Raw genomic sequence first — 19,263 nt, 5'->3', positions numbered from 1 at the left:
ATCCCCGCATCATTATTTTTAAATACATTGTAAACCATTTCTGATCAAAAAAGCCCAATATTTTTGAGACCGTTTTGAATGTTTGCGACTACTTTTCGATACACTCCTTATACGATGCCACCTAGTTTGCTATGTGTTCCACGGAAAATATGAGACATATCACGCGAAGAAACACCTAAGATTTATTAAAAAATGGGCTTTTTCGCAAACTGTTCAGCTAGCTGGCGTACGAGGGGTCCATCAATTTGAGAAAACCGAAAGGACCATCCTTAAGTTTTATCAAAAACTAGCGATCAGTGACATAAAATTGGAATTCTAACGAACGGTGCCGATGGCGGCCTGGTTTCAGCGAGAATTGCTCATGTAATAATAATTAAGACACATATTTCGTTGATTTTGACACCAGCCTACTTAATTTCATGTTGAACACCGGCAGTTTTCGAAAAGCAGCGCAACTAAAAATCCCCATGACTTAGATAAGCTGTTTTGGACAGTGAAGTGATTGAAAGCTGTTAACGACGAAAACTATATCTGATGAACTTTTACGATATGATGAGAATCAATCTTTTTCGACGTGCGTCTGTCAAGTAATGGATTTCGCCTTTTAATAAGAAAGGGAGCCCACATGTGATGAATTGATAAGAACGCTCAATGAAGTTAATCAAATTTGTTTATCAAATATTTTTGATTGATCGCAATCGAGGTGTTCCTCATGTAATGATAAGTAAATGCAAACGACCTCGTTAGATAGTAATGAGCGGCTTGAACGGGGTGCTTATTGCTGAACGTTATGCGAGGATTAGTCCCCTGTATGAATTACTGAATCAATTGTGATTCATTCTTGTTTTTCGAAACTATGTTTTTCGACATCATGATAGCAAATCGTAAGCGAACTATTCAAGAGGGTCCTAAAGCCCTGTCCCTATTTTAGTAGCAAAAATGCTTAAGGTCAGGCCAGAGATATATATTTACTCAATTTTTATAATATTTATAGTCGGATAAGAACAACCGCTTTGGCCGACTAAGCGAACGTCAAACATGGTTGAAATTTGGACCCATTATTTTTAAATTAAGTTTAAATGTGATATAGCCGTTATTTGAGTGGTAAAATTTGCTAAAGTAGCAATAAGAACACGCCTGTCGTGTTATAGATTAAAAACAAGATTTTATCAAAAGTCTTAGGACCCCATTACATCCTTTTATAAAGACGAATAAATTGTTAAGTTTGTGGTTCAGTGATTTGAATAACGATTTAGATGAAGTAGCTTTTTTTTACCATAATTGATATTTTTAAATCCAACTTCCAAAATTTTCAAAGTTTCGGAGTGATTATTCTTAGGAAAAGTTGCTTTAGAGCTTATAGAGCCAATAGAGGTTTTGGACCAAGACAAATATTTATAAAATTCACGTTCCAAAATTTCCAACATTATGGAGGAAACCTTCTTCGGCAAAGTGGCTTCCCCGAATTTTAATGTGGGCTACCAAAACAAGTACAAAATGATCCTAAACTCATCCACTATATGTAAATCATATGTAATAATCCAAAATATTGCGAAGGTAACCATCTTCGATGAAGTTGCTTTGAAGGTCGTGTGATACCTTCGTACGAATATAAGGGCAGAAAGTTTTCTGAAATTAATCCACTAGATGTCTTATTTGGCCATGAAAATATTAGTAAAATTATATTCCCTCATCTCCAATGTTTTGGAGAAAACATTCATCGGAAAATTTGATATGGAGGCAATGTGTTCTGAAACGCGTCTGTTAGATGTTTCTTTTTAGAAAATGATTTTTAGCATAGCATAGCAAAATAGAATAGACTGAATGTACATCTCAGTGGTTCCTACTCCGTGATGGATCGGAACTGGTAAGGATTGCACTACGATCCAAATGAATAAAACCCTCAGTACACTGTTTGTCAAGTGTGCAAATTTTTCCGCACGCATAAACCAACATGCAAACATCGATCTCAACAATGACAAAACATCTGAAGTGTCAAGTGGATATTGTAGTGTTAGTTTATGCGTGTGGAAAAATTTGCACACTTGGCAAAGAGTGTACTGAGGGCTTAAGGAATGGGAGTTTCCTCCTACTCTCGAAGTGCAATTTTAGCAGATCTAATATTATTGATCAATAACGGCGCCGGCCAAGTAATGTTAGGGTGTAATGATTGTTGCTTCTAGAAACTGAGAATACCTCTGCATCTCCACAATCACCACGGGAATTAGATTATTAGTGAGGGAGGAAAAGATCTGGGAGTTCGGTTTTTGTGTTTGTTTGGTTTGGTTGGTGATGCAATCCATGGTCAAGGGGAATAATACGACTTATACTTAAAGCTAGTTTTGTATTTTTGTCTCGAGAAGTTTTTAGTAGAAGATTTAAAAAATTGGTCCGTAGTTATAATGTCGAACCATTCCAAAGAAGTTTTTATTAATGGCGTAAACAGAAAAATATATGCATATATTTTAAATTATATGAAACAGGAATAATGTCGACACTTGTAGTGACGAACCATGCATAGTTTGTTTGAAAATTACATATGAGTATTGCTGTGCATTTTTGTCTTGTGATCTTTCCCGTCCTATTAGTATACCACAATATAAAATATCATAATTCCTTCCCATTCCTTTGCATATCTAGCACAGCCGATGTTTTATTTAATTGTACCCCGTTTGGCATAAAGTCATTTAGCATAATAGCTGTTCGGCATAATGATTGACTTAGAATGAATATCGGCAGCTTTAAAGCTTTTACCGAGATCAACGCCACCCTTAGCAAAAAAAATTGGTAGGTTCCATCAAGCGTGGTGCTCGTTCAGAGATTTTCCAAGCTATGAACGTCAAAAATTGTTGTGACATTAGAGAGCATTACTAAATAAAACTCGTGACGGGTCTGATGGAAGATCTTTCCTGAATAATAATTTTCTCTGCATCCTAGAACATAGAGCATCTTTGAGCTTGTTGCGATATACATATTTAAAAATAGTAAATTTGCAAAGAAAGTTCACAGTTATTCATAAAGAGAACGCTCATAGAATATTTAGCTGCAGATCGAGTCTGTCTGTGATTGAAATAATATTTTTGCAGCATATCTTGGAAGGAGATCATGCGTTTGCAAAAAAAACTATGTTGAATATTGTCAGGTTCTTAAGTAATTATCATTCTAACAGCATGTCTTGCAAGAATTGATAAAACAGTAAAATATAAAAATAGGTAACATTTAGCATTACCCGATTCTGTTTTTGCACGTACCGTGCAAAAAAAGTTTTCAGTTCAAAATTTCAAAACCGTGCAAAAAAGTAACACCAGTTCTCGACGTTTCATGCAAAAATAGGGTTTTGGCGAACAAAAAATGTGTGGAAACCTTTTTTGCACGACCCTGTAAAAAAAAACACCGTGCAAAAACAGAATTGGGTGTAATAAAATTTAAAACAGTATAAATATAAAGAACAGCCTATTTTTTAAAGAAGGCAAAATTTATGATTAAACCAATAGAAGATTGAACGCCAACAATTATTGCGGCACAATTAAACGAAAAGACATCAAAATTTGCGTTCAGAATCATCGAAGTGATTGTGCTTCTTTTCCTCGAATGTCGTTTCTCCGAATGTCGGTTCCCCGAATGCCATTTCCCCGAATGATCGGTTACCCCAAAAACCGGTGCAGCTCAAATATGTGTTATAATAGTCTTCAGTGGCTGGATAGTGAACGAGAATGAACAATAAGCAATCAAAAGAAAAAAAGTATTCTGTCATTCTCGGCTATACACATGTTGGCAAATATGCTGAGGACGGTAAAACTCGAAAGAACCGCCAATTAAATAAAGACGAGTGCATATTAGATGGCCAGTTCGTTGTATAAAGTAACGACAATTATGAGTGGTAAAAAGTTTTCGGGGAAGTGGTCTAATGGGGGAAACGGGATATTCGGGGAACTGGCGTTCGGGGACACGACATTCGGGGAAAAGTAGCACAACCCATTGAAGTAGGTGCAGTAATCGATTTCTCTTTTTGTTGATAACATGAGCAGATCAATGTTATCGATTGCTGCCCTCTTGTTAGTTGGAAACATAACCACATTTAAAAAATATAGCTCCAAAGAACAACCTATGCATAAAAGAAGATGAAATTTATTTAAATTTTAAATCAACAGTTTTCATACCTATAATTATGATTACATCATATTTAGAGTGTAAGAGTAAGGGTGAACCACCTACGAATCTATTTTAACCAAAATGGTCTCAAAAGCCTCCTTTGTCCTTATGCTGCATGCAGTGAATCCTGATACAAAATTCAAGTCTCCACATAACGTTTTTGAGACTTTAACGCTGACTCTCCAACAGTTTCGTTAACAATTTCATCTTAGAAATTTTAAGGGAATGAATTTTGTTTTCCAGAAACTATATTTTTCTACTAATTCTTCAACCGGTTCTCCAGTCGTTACTGTAATCTATTAAAAACTCTTTCAGGAATACTATACTAAATTCATCCCAAGATACAGTATGACCCATAAAAAAATGCGAAAACCGTCATATCATGTTTTATGGTAGTTTTTACATGGAAAATGTTAATAAAACAAAAATATTATTCATTACGTGTATTGTTCAATCTATTTAGACTCAATTTTTCGCTTTAGACCTGATTTTTATCTGTTACTTTCACCTTACCAGAGAGGAATTGGAAACATCCCTTTAAATTTTATCATGCGGACGTCGAGTTCAATATCTATGTGATGAAAGCTTCTAAAACATCAACGATGGTGTGAGATACTTCACAGGCCTTGTCTCCAGCATACGCCCATATCAAATGATAGAAATGGTTCATACATGGGTCAATGGAGACTTGAACATATTTTCGAAAAAACAGCTCATTTTGGAGAGCTTTTATTGAACCTTCATATAAGTGTGATAAGCGGCTCCGTTTTGGTCAAAGCTATGAGCTAGTATTGATATGAGTTGTCTCTTTCATCCTCAAAAATCTGTTACAGGCTTCCGTATTTATTTTTTATTCAACTTTAACAAAAAATAAAGGCATATCAAACCTATAAGACGCAAATGCCCTCTAGCAAAATATTTTATTGAGCGGTACTTCTCAACAATTCGTTTATTTGTGTAAATGTCAAAGATAAAGTTGATGGGATATTATTGCGCATTTCATTCATCACTGGACTCCGCAGTTAGTTTCTATAAGTGAGGGAAGGAAAATAAAAGTGCGATTCTGCATCCAATCTTGTTGATGTCTTCAGCGCACTCATTCATTATAAAGCGTAGAATAAGTGCGCTGAAGACACCAACAAGATTTGATGCAGGATCGCACTTTTATTTACATTCTCGCACTTATGAAAACTGACTGCGCAGTCCAGTGGTGAACGAAATACCCAATAATGTGGGAAGAGATTAACGTAACATTGTTGATGGAGCATCTGGAATAATGTAAGAAACGGGCGTATTTTCTTAAGTTTTATGATATTAATATAGTTCAATCCCAAATATCTTAAAGCGGTATCTTATAGGAAGATCATTGATATTAGAATTTTGAATTGTTTTTGGATAAAAAATCATATTGCAGCATCAAAACGCCTTTTCTATAACCAGAAAATGAATTTTCAGAAATACACCAAAAGTTGCCCTTAGAAAAAAAAAAATATTTTAAATTGCACCATGTTGAAACTGCCCTTAAAACATGGGATATTAATGTGGAAAGAGATAAACGTAACATTGTTGGTGGAGCATCTGGAGTAACTTATGAAACGGGCGTATTTTCTTAAGTTGTATGATATTAATATAATTGAATCCTAAATATCTAGAAAACGGCTAGTTTTAGGAAGATCATTGTTATCAGCATTTTGAATTGTTTTTGGATGAAGAATCATATTACAGCATCAAAACGTCTTTTCTACGGCCAGAAATTGAATTTTCAGAAATGTACCAAAAGTTGCTCTTAGAAAAACTTTTTTATTTTAGATTGCACCATGTTGAAACTGTGCTTAAAACATCTGGTTTTACATTGAAATTTTACAGAAAAAAAATGTAAAAAATCGAAGATACCTATATTTTGCAATTTGTGTTTTAAGGTTTAATTTCAATTTTTCAATGAAAATAAAATTATTTATTTTTTCAGTGTATATTTTTTTACAAAGCCTATTTGGTCGGCGTTAAGTCAGAGTGGACCAAGTGACATTTTTCATATTTTGAGAAAAATGGGTTCAAAGTCCAACGCTCTGTAATTTTTGAACTCGTTTAAATTTTGGTTCAATATTTCTACACATATTTAAATTACTTTCAAACAATATAATGTGAAGTGATAATCATGAAAAATCATAATTCAAACCTCTGATAGAACGATTGTTTGATGGACTATGTGTACTTGGTCCACTCTGACTGAACAATTTCTTGAAAAATAACAATAATTTAATGCTTGCATGGTCAAACTGGGTGCATATCTCCAAGATAAGTAGATTATCAAGACCCTTCGACACCAGTATCGTAAATTATTCAATAATCCATTCGTCAATACCGAAATCAGTGGCATTACGATAGCTTGAAAATTAAGGTTTTGCAGGGTCAGGGCATTGAAGACCAGAAAAATTTCAAATATGTGTTCAGTCAGAGTGGACCAAGTGAAAATCTTGAGTCCCGACCAAAATATACTGGTCCAATAAGCGGGTTCTAGCACATTCCATACATACACCTTAGAACTACCATAAACTTCTATCGGACTTTGAAATTGACTCACAAAATGCAATAATCAATCAGTTTAGTGCTTTTCAACACTTGGTCCGCTCTGTCTGCACAGAAATTGTTGCAATGTCTGACCACTCATCCAAATATGGTAAATGGTCAAAAATCAAAATCAAATGCACCGAATTAAGTAATATTTATAAATTTCTATTGATGGATAAGTAGAAGAACCATTTGATGTCGAAAAATCTGACAAATCTCTTGAAGTGTTTTTTATTTCCTCGCATTCCTCAGCGCGCTGATCATTTTTGCTATTATGGTAATAAGCACCTGGTCCACTCTGACTGCACACTTTTATCGATTTTTATTAATCTTCCAAAGTAAATTTGTTACATATCTCTCGCAGTTTACAGCATTCATCTAATCTGGTCAAAGTGAAACGGAGGTAAGGTAATTTCACATCGAATGAGAGAATAATCCAATTTTCCCAAGTTGGTCCCCTCTGACTTAACGCCGACCATTTGATTGTCTACCATCCCTCCTCAGACACTATTTCTCTATAACAAACGGTTTCCGAGGTACAATTTTTTTTAAATGATGGTGCCAAAAATACATATGCCCTTATCAGAAGTTACTCTCGATTCTAAACGATCCCCAATTATATGAGATAATTGTCGTCTCATATACTTAATACATCTGCGCAGTTTCATCCAAATCGGAATGGTACATGTCAGATTTCAGCATTTTATGGACAATTTCGCGTGGAACCGCTCTATTGTGATCATGAAAAACACGTTCTCTAAGAACTTCTCCATCCTCTGATACCAAATAAACTCAAATTTTCAACAATAAAGTGTGATTTTCGAAGGTATAAAGTTTATCACCAGAGTATACGACAATCAGACGCTGTTTCTAGCTTTGGGCGGACAAAACCTTTGAACTTCTTTGTTTTATTACATTATTTAAAACAGTAAGAAAAATATGATAACAATTGTCCTGGATAGCGAAGTTATGTCAGAATAAACTACAATAATCAGAAATTACATTCATTAGCAAAAACAATGAAAATAACGTTTGTGGATACTAAATTCACGTTAAAACAATTTTCGCATTTTTTTATGGGCCATACTGTACATCATAAAGCTCCTGAAAAATGTTTTTTTCCTGCAGGTTTTCCAAACATTTCTCAAGGAGTTTATAAAAAAAAAAGCTTCAAAAGTTTGTTAAAGGTTCCATGCCATATTTTTTTCCTGAAAATCCTCCGATCATTCCTACACAAAACTCTTTAGGGTTTACTTTCGATATTTTTCGAGGAATTCCTCCAAAATGTCTTGAGGGATATTATCACGAGATCTGATTCATTTCCTTTTGAATTTAGAAATTTATCCAGGAATTTAACAAAGAAATCTTCTAAAATTTCCTCAAACTGTAGAAGTTTTTTTTTCTGAGATTCTTATTCACCAACACAGGTTTCATCAGATAATACTTTAGGATATTTTAGAAGTATCAATTTTTTTGTCAAATAATATTTTATAATTTCTAACTTTGATTTTTTCCTAAAAAAATATTCATGAAAGAATGCATGGAGAAAATTTTTGAAGACTTCCTTGAGTAAATTTCAATGAACTACTATAGACATCTTAGGAGGAATCTTTGGGGCAAATTCTGGAAGTATCCTTAGATAAATTTCTTGTTGAAATCCTAAATAAATCCAGGAAGACAATTTTATGGGACATACTAAGAAACCTTTGAGGGATGCTTAGGAGAAGTTATTGGATGGACTTTATAAGATATTCTAAATGGAAATCTTAGAGGATGTCCTAGGGAAATCGATTAAAGAATCACTGGATAAAATCTTCAAAGATTTAGGACTTTGCTGAAAAAAATTTCGAAGAATTTTTGATTCTTGATGACTAAAAAAAGTATCACAGGAATTCCTGATGATCTCTTACATTTTTTATGTGATTATTTTTATGAAAATCCCGGTGTAATTCTTATGGTGTCCAAAACCAAAATTCTTGAAAGAATTCCTCAAGAAAATTCTTGGAGGAATTTCATGGGAAATAGTCACAAAATTCCTGAAGAAAACTTCGAAATAAATTCTTGAAATAATTTCTGACTAAATTCCTAGAGAAAATAATGAAAAACAAAAACACCTGATAGTAATTATGCTTGTCGTAATGTCACAAGAAATTAAAAAATAACTTGGATCTTAGATAAATGTCTGGTCTGATTCTATGCAAAATTATACTCTTATCTCCTGACTCCTATAACGTTTCGTTTTGTTTTCTTGGATCCTGTTAGGTTTCTTTCAGTTTTTTTTTTGACTCCTGTTAGGTCTCGTTTTTCAAAACAGGCCTCAAAGTTCTTATTTTCAAAGTACTCAGTCGCTACCAGCCTTGCTAATGCTTTCTCGTACAAGTTCAAAAGTGATAATTGTTGTGTTTTTTCTTTTTGCCTGCCTGCTTCGTCGACTGCGACGAGCTTTTGCTTGCTGGTTGAGTTAGGCTCTCGCGCGAACCCACAGATGGCGTACTGACTTGTTTGTTGCTTTGCTCGTTTTCCACGATTCGTTGTTGCACTGGCTGAGCGATCGGCACGGTAGGATGGAATACATCTGACAAGTCTGATACACGGATTTGATTTGCGTGTACCATTCGAACGTTTCCTTCTACGCTTATTAAGTACGTGAGTGGACTAAGTTTTTTCAAAACTATCGCGGGTATCCATCGGACTAAATCTTTGAAGTGATTACGATACAATACCTTATCACCAGCACGGTAAGTGCTTCTAATTGCTGGTGGCGATTGAATGATTCGATCATTATTATTTCGTACTACAGGTTTTGATGGCACGGACTCTAACTCGACTTTACGAGGGTTAATCATGTTCGTCAGCGTACGCGGCGTATAGGCAAACACCATGGACGACGGCGTACGATTTGTAACCGTAGAAGGGTGTTACGGTAGTTGATTAGGAAACGATTAATATTCCTACCAATCGTAAGCGACTGTTGCTTATCGTCAAGTAAGTACTTCTTAAGCACATCTTTGACTGTCCTTACACCTCTCTCGGCCAACCCGTTGGATTAGGGGTGGTAAGGTGGAGATTTGGAGACTGTGACACTATTCACCTCCAAGAATCTCACGAATAGTTCGGAGTTAAATGGGGGACCATTATCGGTGACAATTTCCTCGGCTATGCCGAAACTAGCAATGAACGATTCAACCTGTTCTATCAACTGCAGACTATTTGAACCCTTTAGTAGACGCACATCTATGTACTTTGAGTAGCTATCGACTATTATCAGTAGCATGTAACCCTCAAAGTAAAATAGATCCATGTGAAGCCTTTGGAATGGGCGTTCACATTTTGGCCATTTCGACTCAACGACTTCCTTAGGGACAGATTGTCGTTTTTGGCACACGAGACACTTCTGAACATATTCATTAATGTCCTTATCGAAGTTTTTCCACCAGACATACATTCGACCTAAAATTTTCATTCTTACAACTCCGTCGTGATTTGAATGTAACTGTTCTACTACAGCCAGCTTCAGACTATCCGGGACAATAACCCTATCATCGAAGTATAACACTTCCCTATCGATGCCTAGGTGATTTCTTATTAGAAAATACGGTTTGTACGAAGGATCGACATTGCTAGGCCAACCATGTGACACGAATGCGAAAATTTTGGTCAAAATTGGATCAAATTTCTGATGAGTACGGACGACGTCAATATTAACTACTTCTTGACCACTCGAAGACACACTATTAAGCCCTAGATCTGTATGCTCTACTTCTGCTAGACTCGGTAATGGTAGACGCGACAGTGCATCTGCATGGTGCATAAATTTGCCAGGACGATGTTCAGGCGTACAACCAAGACGACCATGGATTCCGGACGGAGCGGTAACGCTGACCTCTAGCGTACCTTGCGGTTTGATTCGCTGACCTGAAACGGATACAAATTCCAATGAGGTACCTTTAATCTTACGGTTTGGGAAGAATTTGCGATACGTATCTGCGGAAATTACGCTGCGGCACGCGCCACAGTCCGCTTCGAATTCAATTCGACGACCATCGCATTCCAGCGACACGAATTCCGGCGAATCCAACTTGTTTAGCGATCCGGGAGTTGGACCACTGCTTGCCTGCTCCAGGATTGCCAGACTGACGCTAGACTGACATTTTTCCTCTGCTGATTTGGCTTCGAACGACGACGACAACGTGGACGCTGCTGCTTCCACTGGACCACCGAGCATGTTCAGGCGTAGAACCTCGACGGCCTCGGACATCTCAGCGACTCGATTACTTCCTCCAGGCTTCTTGGTTTGCTTATTCTTCGATCGACAGCATGTTGACACGTGACCTTCCTTTCCACACGAATAGCACGTCCAGCTCCGCGCTGGGCACGTGTTTGGATCATGGAGACGATTGCACCGAAAGCATGGTTTCGATGGTAGCTGACACGGACGACTTGTTTTGCTCTCCTCCTTTCCAGGGTTGCTTCGCTTGACTTTTAACTTCTGGTGGACTTCTTTCCGAAACGTTCCAATTTTCTGCGGCGATTGGGTTGACATCTCCTTGTTTTGACTCAGAGCCGCTTCCCAACTTCGAGCTAGCGAACATGCTTTGTCGAAGGTTAGGCCCGGTTCAGTAAGTAACTTTTTCCGGAGACTCTGGTCACGAATACCAGCGACAAACTGGTCTCGCAGTGCATCCGACAGGAATGCAGCAAACTCACATGTTTGCGCGGTCGCTTTCAAGCTTATGATGAAATCGGTGATGCTTTGGGACGAAAGCTGCTCACACTTCCTAAACTTGTACCGCTCTGCGACGACGTTAGTGGTGGGGCCAAGGTGTTCCTTTAGGAGCTTGACTAGATCGGCGTACGACTTTGTACGAGGATCTTCCGGAGCACACAATCGGGTTGCGATCGTGTACAGACTGGGACCAGCGACTGTGACTAACACGGGGACTTTTCGATTGTCCTGCATGTCGTTCACCAAGAAGAACATCTCCAACCGGTTGATGTACTCCTCGAAATTTTCACCCACGACATATTGCTCGATTTGGCCAAACATGCCAGCACGAACAACAGGAACTAAGCCGCCAGCCTCGACTTTCACTGCACCACTTGATTCACCTGCCTCATTCGCCATGACGACTAATCGAATGTGAGGTTATGTTCACGAACACGTGTTACCGACCGGTTCTTCACTTCGATTTTTTTTTTCACTACCTACACACAACGCACAACTAATCACTTTTTATCCTCGTCGCCAACTTGAAATGTTGGGAGGAAGTAATAAAAACACACGCGAGACTATAATTCGGTTACTACTTGATTAATTTATTATTCTAATAGTTTCTTCTTGTGCGTCTGCACTGGTCGACGGTCGGTCAGGAAAGAGACCGAACGGAAGTCAGCATGTGCTGAGCAATCTAACTGCTATAATTAATTCTATAGCAACTCACAGTACAATTAACTATTGTTTAAGGCAACACTATTTGCCATAACTCATCTAGATATACTACAATAATGATAAGAAGGAACGAATACAATTGATTACCAATGGATTTTTGACCGTTAGTATAAACTATGTATGCGAGATTCAATTATTTTACAATCATGTCCCCATTTAGTGATGGCTTTTGACCTCACCCTGGTGATGCCTATGCGCAAACCGTCCTCATCTGCTAGCCTTTCGCAAAAATATCCAGGGCACATTCCCATGCTAAAAGTATCGATTGGTCACGATTTAACAAGTGCTTTTTCTGTTCTCTTTTCTATTCCCGACAGATAATTCGCAATCACCGGAACAGCATGCAGAGGGTCCACTCGATTCCGAATAATTGGATTAGCAGCAGCAGCAGCACTGAGTGTGAATGATATGCACCAGCAATCGTTAAAATCCATCGCCAGAAAACGCAGCAGAAGAAAACGAAAAAGCAGAACCTAGCCATGCAAACGAGGAGGTCCTGCCGAATGGACACCGCCACCACCACCATGGACATCATGGCCGAAACCAGAAGTAGCCGAAGTTGTTTGAGGCGCCGGAGGAGGAAGTTCCGGGCATCGGAGGCCAACTGTTCCAACTGGAGGAGCGTTTGGAGCAGTGTGGCGTTATTGCTCATGACGCTCCCGACGCTCAACTTTGCCATAGCGCCCAAGTACGAGACGGCGTACGCATGCGAGGGGAAGACGCTTATGATCGAGTGCGAAAATGGCGATATGATCAATTTGATTCGCGCCAATTATGGGCGGTTTTCTATCACCATCTGTAACGACCACGGAAACGTGGACTGGAGCGTCAACTGTATGTCGCCGAAGAGTTTAAGGGTGCTGCACTCGAAATGCGCTCAGAAGCAGAACTGTTCCGTGTTGGCGTCGACAAACATGTTCGGGGATCCGTGTCCTGGGACGCACAAGTATCTGGAGGCTCACTACCAGTGCGTTTCGGCAGCTCAGTCGTCTACGACGACCAACAGGCCCAGTCCACCGTGGTTGAAGACCTCGCAGCCGATAGTGTGGAGTACGTCGACAGTGCGGAATCCGGTGTTGAGTAAGTTGAACTTTTCCGATCCGCTGGCGGGTTTCGGGGTAACGTCTTCGGTGACGAGCAGCAGTATCGGAACAACGGCAGTCGGGAAGGTGAAACCGACGACGCCTTACAAGCAGCAGACATTGATGGTGAACCAACAGTCGCCGCCGTCGTTTCGCAACAAGGGATTCGACAACAAGAGCGTGAACGATGATTTGGCAATTATTAAGACAATTAGTGGTGATGGGGCGAAACGGGGGAAGGGTGAAAGTGCCCCGGAAGATGATGAAGACTTTGGTGAAGATGAAGACTATTTTCCGACGCAAACGGCAGTATTATCCAACGCTAATAGAGATAGGGATAGCAGCGGAAGTGATGGTAGCAAAAGCTACGACGAAAGCAATGTTTCATTAGGTGGAAACCATCCTAGCAGTAAGAAGAATGATGATAATCACAGCGATAGCAGCAGTAGTAGTAACAACTATAATAGTGGTAGTAATAGTAATAGCATTAGTGGAAATAGCAGCAGCAGCGGTGTTGTGAATAATGTGCTAGATGTGAGTCACGCGTGTGGTCCAACGACAGCGCGGAATCTGTTCTGGAATGTGACTCGCGTCGGGGAGGCGAATGTGCAGCCCTGTCCCGGTGGGGCCACCGGCATTGCCAAATGGCGATGCGTAGCAATAGGATCGCTGACGCCCGAGCAGCGGATGCACTTGCAGCAACAATCATTACTAGATGATAATAACAAAAGTGATATTAGTTTTAATAGTAACCTTAGCGGTAGGAATGGTGGTGCGGCAGGATCGAATAATGGTGGTGCGGTGGCCACGTGGTACTCATATCAGCCGGATCTGACGCAGTGTCGATCGCTGTGGCTCAACAATCTGGAGATCCGGGTCAACCAGCAGGACTCGTCGCTGATTTCGATTGCCAACGACCTGTCGCAGGTGACGAGCAGCAAAACGCTGTACGGAGGAGATATGCTAGTCGCAACGAAAATCATGCAAACCATGTCGCAGAAGATGCATTTCGATATCGAAACCCTGCCCGACCAGCGACAGCGGGAAGCGTTGGTGTATGAATTGTTGAATAGTGTAGTAAAAACTGGAAGCAATCTGTTGGATCAGTCCCAACATGCCAGCTGGCTGGATTTGAGTGTGGAGGATCAGATGCGAGTAGCGACGTCGTTGCTGACCGGGTTGGAGGATAATGCGTTCCTACTGGCTGATACCATCCTTCGGGAGCGGCACGTGGTACAGAAGGTGAAGAACATCCTGCTCTCGATACGAGTCTTGGAGACGCGTAACTTCGTCAAGAATGAAGTTTTTCCGGATTCGAGCCAAGAACGGTGGCAGGTTAGTAACGATCAAATTGAATTGCCCAAAGCGGCACTGATAGAGAACAGCGAAGGTGGCCTGGTGAGGATAGTATTTGTGGCATTCGATCGGCTGGAGCAAATCCTAAGGCCACAATCATCCAACATCCAGCAGCCACGTGTTGATCAGAACAAATTAGAACAGGACGATTCAAGCTCGACTAAGAATGAAGCGTCTGCAGCGCCTCGACAGCGATTGCTCAACAGTAAAGTCATTTCTGCTAGTCTGGGCAAAGGGCGCCACATACAACTTTCGCAGCCAATACGCATGATTCTGAAGCATCTGAGAACGAAAAACGTTTCCAATCCAACGTGTGTCTTTTGGAATTACATCGACCATGCATGGTCCGAGGATGGATGCTACGTGGAATACACGAACGCCACTCACACCGTTTGCATGTGCAACCATTTGACTAACTTTGCTCTGCTAATCGACGCCATTGACGAGACGCAACTCTCGCTCCTATCCATCATCGATGACGATATCAAAATCCTCATCTACATCAGCATAGCCATCTGTATCGTGATAGTCATAATCGCTCTGTTTGCGCTGAAGCTCTTCAACGGAGTGTTCTCCAAGGTTCGCCGACGGAATCACCAGATGGCCAATAATGCTGCAGCGGATTTGCATCTACCGAACCACCTGCAGCACCACGGTCTGATCGGTGCTGGTGGTGATTTGGATGTCAGCATCCACCCACATCAGCAGTATAACGCCTCGGCAGCGGCCGGTCTGATGTCCGGACCGGATGGTGGTCATCTAATGCGTCCCGGCATTGGTCACAATCATCACAACAACAATAACCTTGTTACGACTACGTTCAACAATCTGGGCGCTGGGGTCGGTGGACCAGGCCTCGGAGGCTACGAAACGACTCCGCACCATCGCCTGGCCGCGCAGGAGCGTATCAATAACAATGTAAATGCCACTAATAATCACGCTTTGACATATCGCGCTAATAATAATCAAATCAATTTATTACGTTCAGCAAATCAGCAGCCGCAGCAAACTACTGTTACTACCTTACAAACCACATCATCAGCATCTATAATCGCAACCGCCGGTGGTGGTCACCATGGGCCAATCGGCGGGGGCGGTGGTGCTAGCATAGGTGGTGGCAGTAGTAGCAGCAGTGGTGCCGAGATGGCCGTGTACAATCTAACCGAAACGGGAACGGCCACGTCCACGTCGTCCAGTGCGGCGGCTATCAGTGCCAGTAGCATACCGCTGCTGCATCACCACCATCACCACCATTTGCATCATCATCTGCATCAGCACCAGCATCACCATCTGGCTGGCGGTGGAGGTGGTGGTGGGGGTGGGGTCATCGGAATCGGTGACGTTGTCGGAGTTGCCGGTGGTAGAGGCAGCATCAGTGGCGTTAGCATCGGAAGTAGCGGTAAGCGGAATCTGTAGCGAGAAACGTGTGCTAGGATAACTACATATGCTAGGTGTTGTATATGAAAAAGGACGAATTTTTATTTCGACCCTGTTGGTTTAGTAATTGTACAGTTACACTGCGTTTTAAAGCTCAACTGAGAGAGAGAGAAAGAATGATGATAGGGATGTACAGAGTGTGTGCGGTATATCGCATTGTTATTTTGTATGATAGGTACGTACGTGTGTACGAATCACCCCGTTATAAGAAAAGACTGGAGCTTCCGGTTGGTGTGGTCCATTCTCTCGTGTATCCGAGGGGGGAGATGTGGCGTGCGGGGTTGGGGGGAGTGTATAAATTGCTCGCAATTTCCGTCTTGCCAGCGCAAGGATTTCTCGCACGGGAATGTGTAGGTATGTGTGTTTGGGGAAATCTATTTCCGTGTAGCTATCGTGTGTATTGCTTTCGAGAATATGGATCGTGTGGATTGCTGAAATACCTCGTGGACTTTTTTTTTCTCTTACTACTTGCGCCATCCACATGTGAATTATTCGATACCGGTGTATGCCGGGGTATTAGGGCGGCTCGAAAAACGTTTTTACCGGTCAGCTTTTAAGTGTCCTCCCAAAATGTTGAGGACGAAAACTGAAATTGCACAAGTCCCTCAAAGCTTGGATAGTAATGAGTCATTGACTAGGGGAAAAAAATAATTCATTCAATAATTCGTGTTCAAATTTCAAGTATCATTTTAAACACTACATCAGGGCTGGTAACAGGTCTTTTTAGAGATTTGGTTTCTATCTTAAGACAAGTCTCTAAAAAGTCTTTACTTTAATGGAAGACATCTAAAGTCTCGAAAGTGGTCTTGAAAGTCCCTATTTTTCTCTTTCTCTTTGCGGTTAATCCTGTTGTATAATTCAAGAGGGTCATGATAAACCTGCAGATACTAGTACGCGGCTTATCTCCAGGAATTTCTTTTTCAGATTCCTCGAAATAAAGCTTCAGAAATTCGTCTAGTGATTTTTCCAGAGATTAGATTGGCTTCTGGAACTATTTCAGTGGCACCTTTAGACATATCTCCCGAAATTCCTCTAGAGGTGTTCCATAAACTCTTCTAGGAATTCGTAGAAAAATTCCTCCAAAGTTTCTTTAAGAAATAATCAAAGGAATTAGACCAGAATTTTGTCCAGGGTACGAAACGAAACTACCTACAGTAATTTCTCCAGGAATTACTGTGAAAAGTTTGCCACAAAGTATTCCAGGATTTTCCCCGGATATTTTTCCACCAATTCTTTCAGTAGTTACTCTAGCAGATCTTCCAAAGATTTCTACAGTTCTTATAAAAAAGTCCAAAGATTTATTCTAGAGTTTTTGAAGAAATTCATAAAATTTTACGCTTTTAGTGCTTATTTGTACGTCGTATGCTTTGCGAAAAAGAAGAAATCAGCCCAGGAGCAATTTTTCAGAATGTGTGAAAATTATACACATGATATGTTGGTCCAGAAGTATTTGATTTTGTTAAAATCGTATTCAATTTTTTGTAACTTTCGTTTAAGCATGTATAAGCATTCCTCAAGGAGTACCCACGCCGATTTTTTCAGTTCTTCTTCTAATCATTTTTCTTCTAGGAATTATCCCTGATTTTTTGCTGAAAATGTCTCCAACATTTCGCCCACGAAATACTTTTGCAAACATTTCTCGAGAATTTTTTTTCCACCGATAATTATTTCAATAAACATTCTATCAATTTAATTGGAAAATTAACCATGACTTTCTCAGGAATTTGGGAGTTCAGATATCATTTCAAGAGTTCATCAGGAATTTCTTCAGAAGTTTCTTTAGTTTGTAGTCTCTGATTTGTTTTTTTATGTTTCCCGGCTTTTAAAAGGATGTCATCCAAATATTTCAAAAACTAATCCTTGACAATTTCATGCCGATATCCCTGGAAGTATTCTTGGATAAACTGTTTGAGTACTTCCTTGAGAAATTTCTCAAAAGTTTGAAGGAATCTTAAGAAAAGTCTCTGAAAGTATCTTTAGAAAAATTCCTAGTTGAAAATATAAAAAAAAACTGAACGACCTGCCTGATTTTTGTTCAATTTCGACGATTTCGAAGAAGATCATAAGAGAACAGTGGAAGCATCACTAGAGACATTACAAGGTACTTAACCCGTATATGCCTGAGTGAAAGCAAAAAATCTAAAACCCTCACCGCCCAGCGAATTCTTAATGGATTTAAATGATTTTTTGTCAGTATACTGGCACACATATCTTGTTTCTAGAAGTGGACAGAGGAAATCGGAAATATTCCTGTGGCCGGAGTTATACCGGTGGGTCACTGGGTCAGGTCGGGTGAAAAGGTCACTGTGCGTTTGTGCCCCTGGAGGTAGGCAAATTTCAAGTCATAGATAATTTCCGGAATCGGCTATAATGTGGCCACTATATGACAGAATTTGAAGAAAATTGCATCATTGTTAGGCTGACCATAAGATAACAGGATAAAAACGGGACAAATAATTTATAAAAACGGGATAAACCTTATTGTGAAGAGATAATGAATTGTCGTCCGCATTTTCAATTGTTGTCACAATCTTTCCAACGATTTCTATTCACTCTTGAATGCTGTTTGATCAATAAATCTTCTAGATGTAATAAAACAATGTTTGAAACTTAGAACCACATTTGACTATATCTGCGAAATTTCAAACATTAGAATTTGAAAAAAAAAATTAAAAAAAAAACTCCTGAATCCGATTGGTTCTTGGAAAAATTTAAATGAAAATGTTAACGTTACGATGAGTTTGATTATAAAAAGTAAAATGAGGGAATTAGAAGCAAAAAGGTGTAAGTAGCAAATACCAGGTTTTAAAAAAATCGACTTTGAAGTTTTTTCAACAATTTTCTAGTTTATATAAATTGTATGGAAGCCAAAAAGAAGCCAATCTCCTGCAACTTTTTTTTTGCGCAGAAAAATTACTTTAAAAGCTTGAAAACAATGGAATTTTAAAATATATTTATTTTGAAACTGACTAAAATGTTACCTACACCACTTTGCGTTTGGGCCTCTTTAAAAAAAGTATTGTTTTATCAATAGTGAAATTAAAATTGTTGTTCAATATTATGTTAAAAGCTTGATTTGGTAGATGACTGAGCACTTTGAAAAGTTTTTTTATTTTTCTATTTTTTGAAAACAAATGGTACCTAATTGTTAATTATCTGAATTATTTATTTTTCCTAAAATTTGAAAATCAGCCTAATTTTGAAAAGTTTTGTATTTTT

At 39.4% G+C, this 19,263-nt stretch overlaps 1 protein-coding gene across 1 annotated transcript in view; it reads left to right on the top strand.

Moving 5' to 3' along the window:
• The window catches only part of LOC5570155 (latrophilin Cirl), a 151,622-nt gene extending 135,504 nt beyond the window's left edge, over window positions 1-16,118 (top strand). The window contains exons 3-4 of the mRNA XM_021850288.1: window positions 12,487-15,525; window positions 15,596-16,118. Coding sequence (XP_021705980.1) covers window positions 12,649-15,525; window positions 15,596-15,658 — 2,940 coding nt within the window. The 5' untranslated portion in view covers window positions 12,487-12,648 and the 3' untranslated portion in view covers window positions 15,659-16,118. The remainder of the gene's footprint in view (window positions 1-12,486; window positions 15,526-15,595) is intronic.
• Window positions 16,119-19,263: the final 3,145 nt, after the last annotated feature.

This window comes from Aedes aegypti, chromosome 3 (assembly GCF_002204515.2).
Source record: "Aedes aegypti strain LVP_AGWG chromosome 3, AaegL5.0 Primary Assembly, whole genome shotgun sequence".
NCBI lineage: Eukaryota > Metazoa > Arthropoda > Insecta > Diptera > Culicidae > Aedes > Aedes aegypti.
This window is presented reverse-complemented; position numbering and strand designations above follow the sequence as displayed.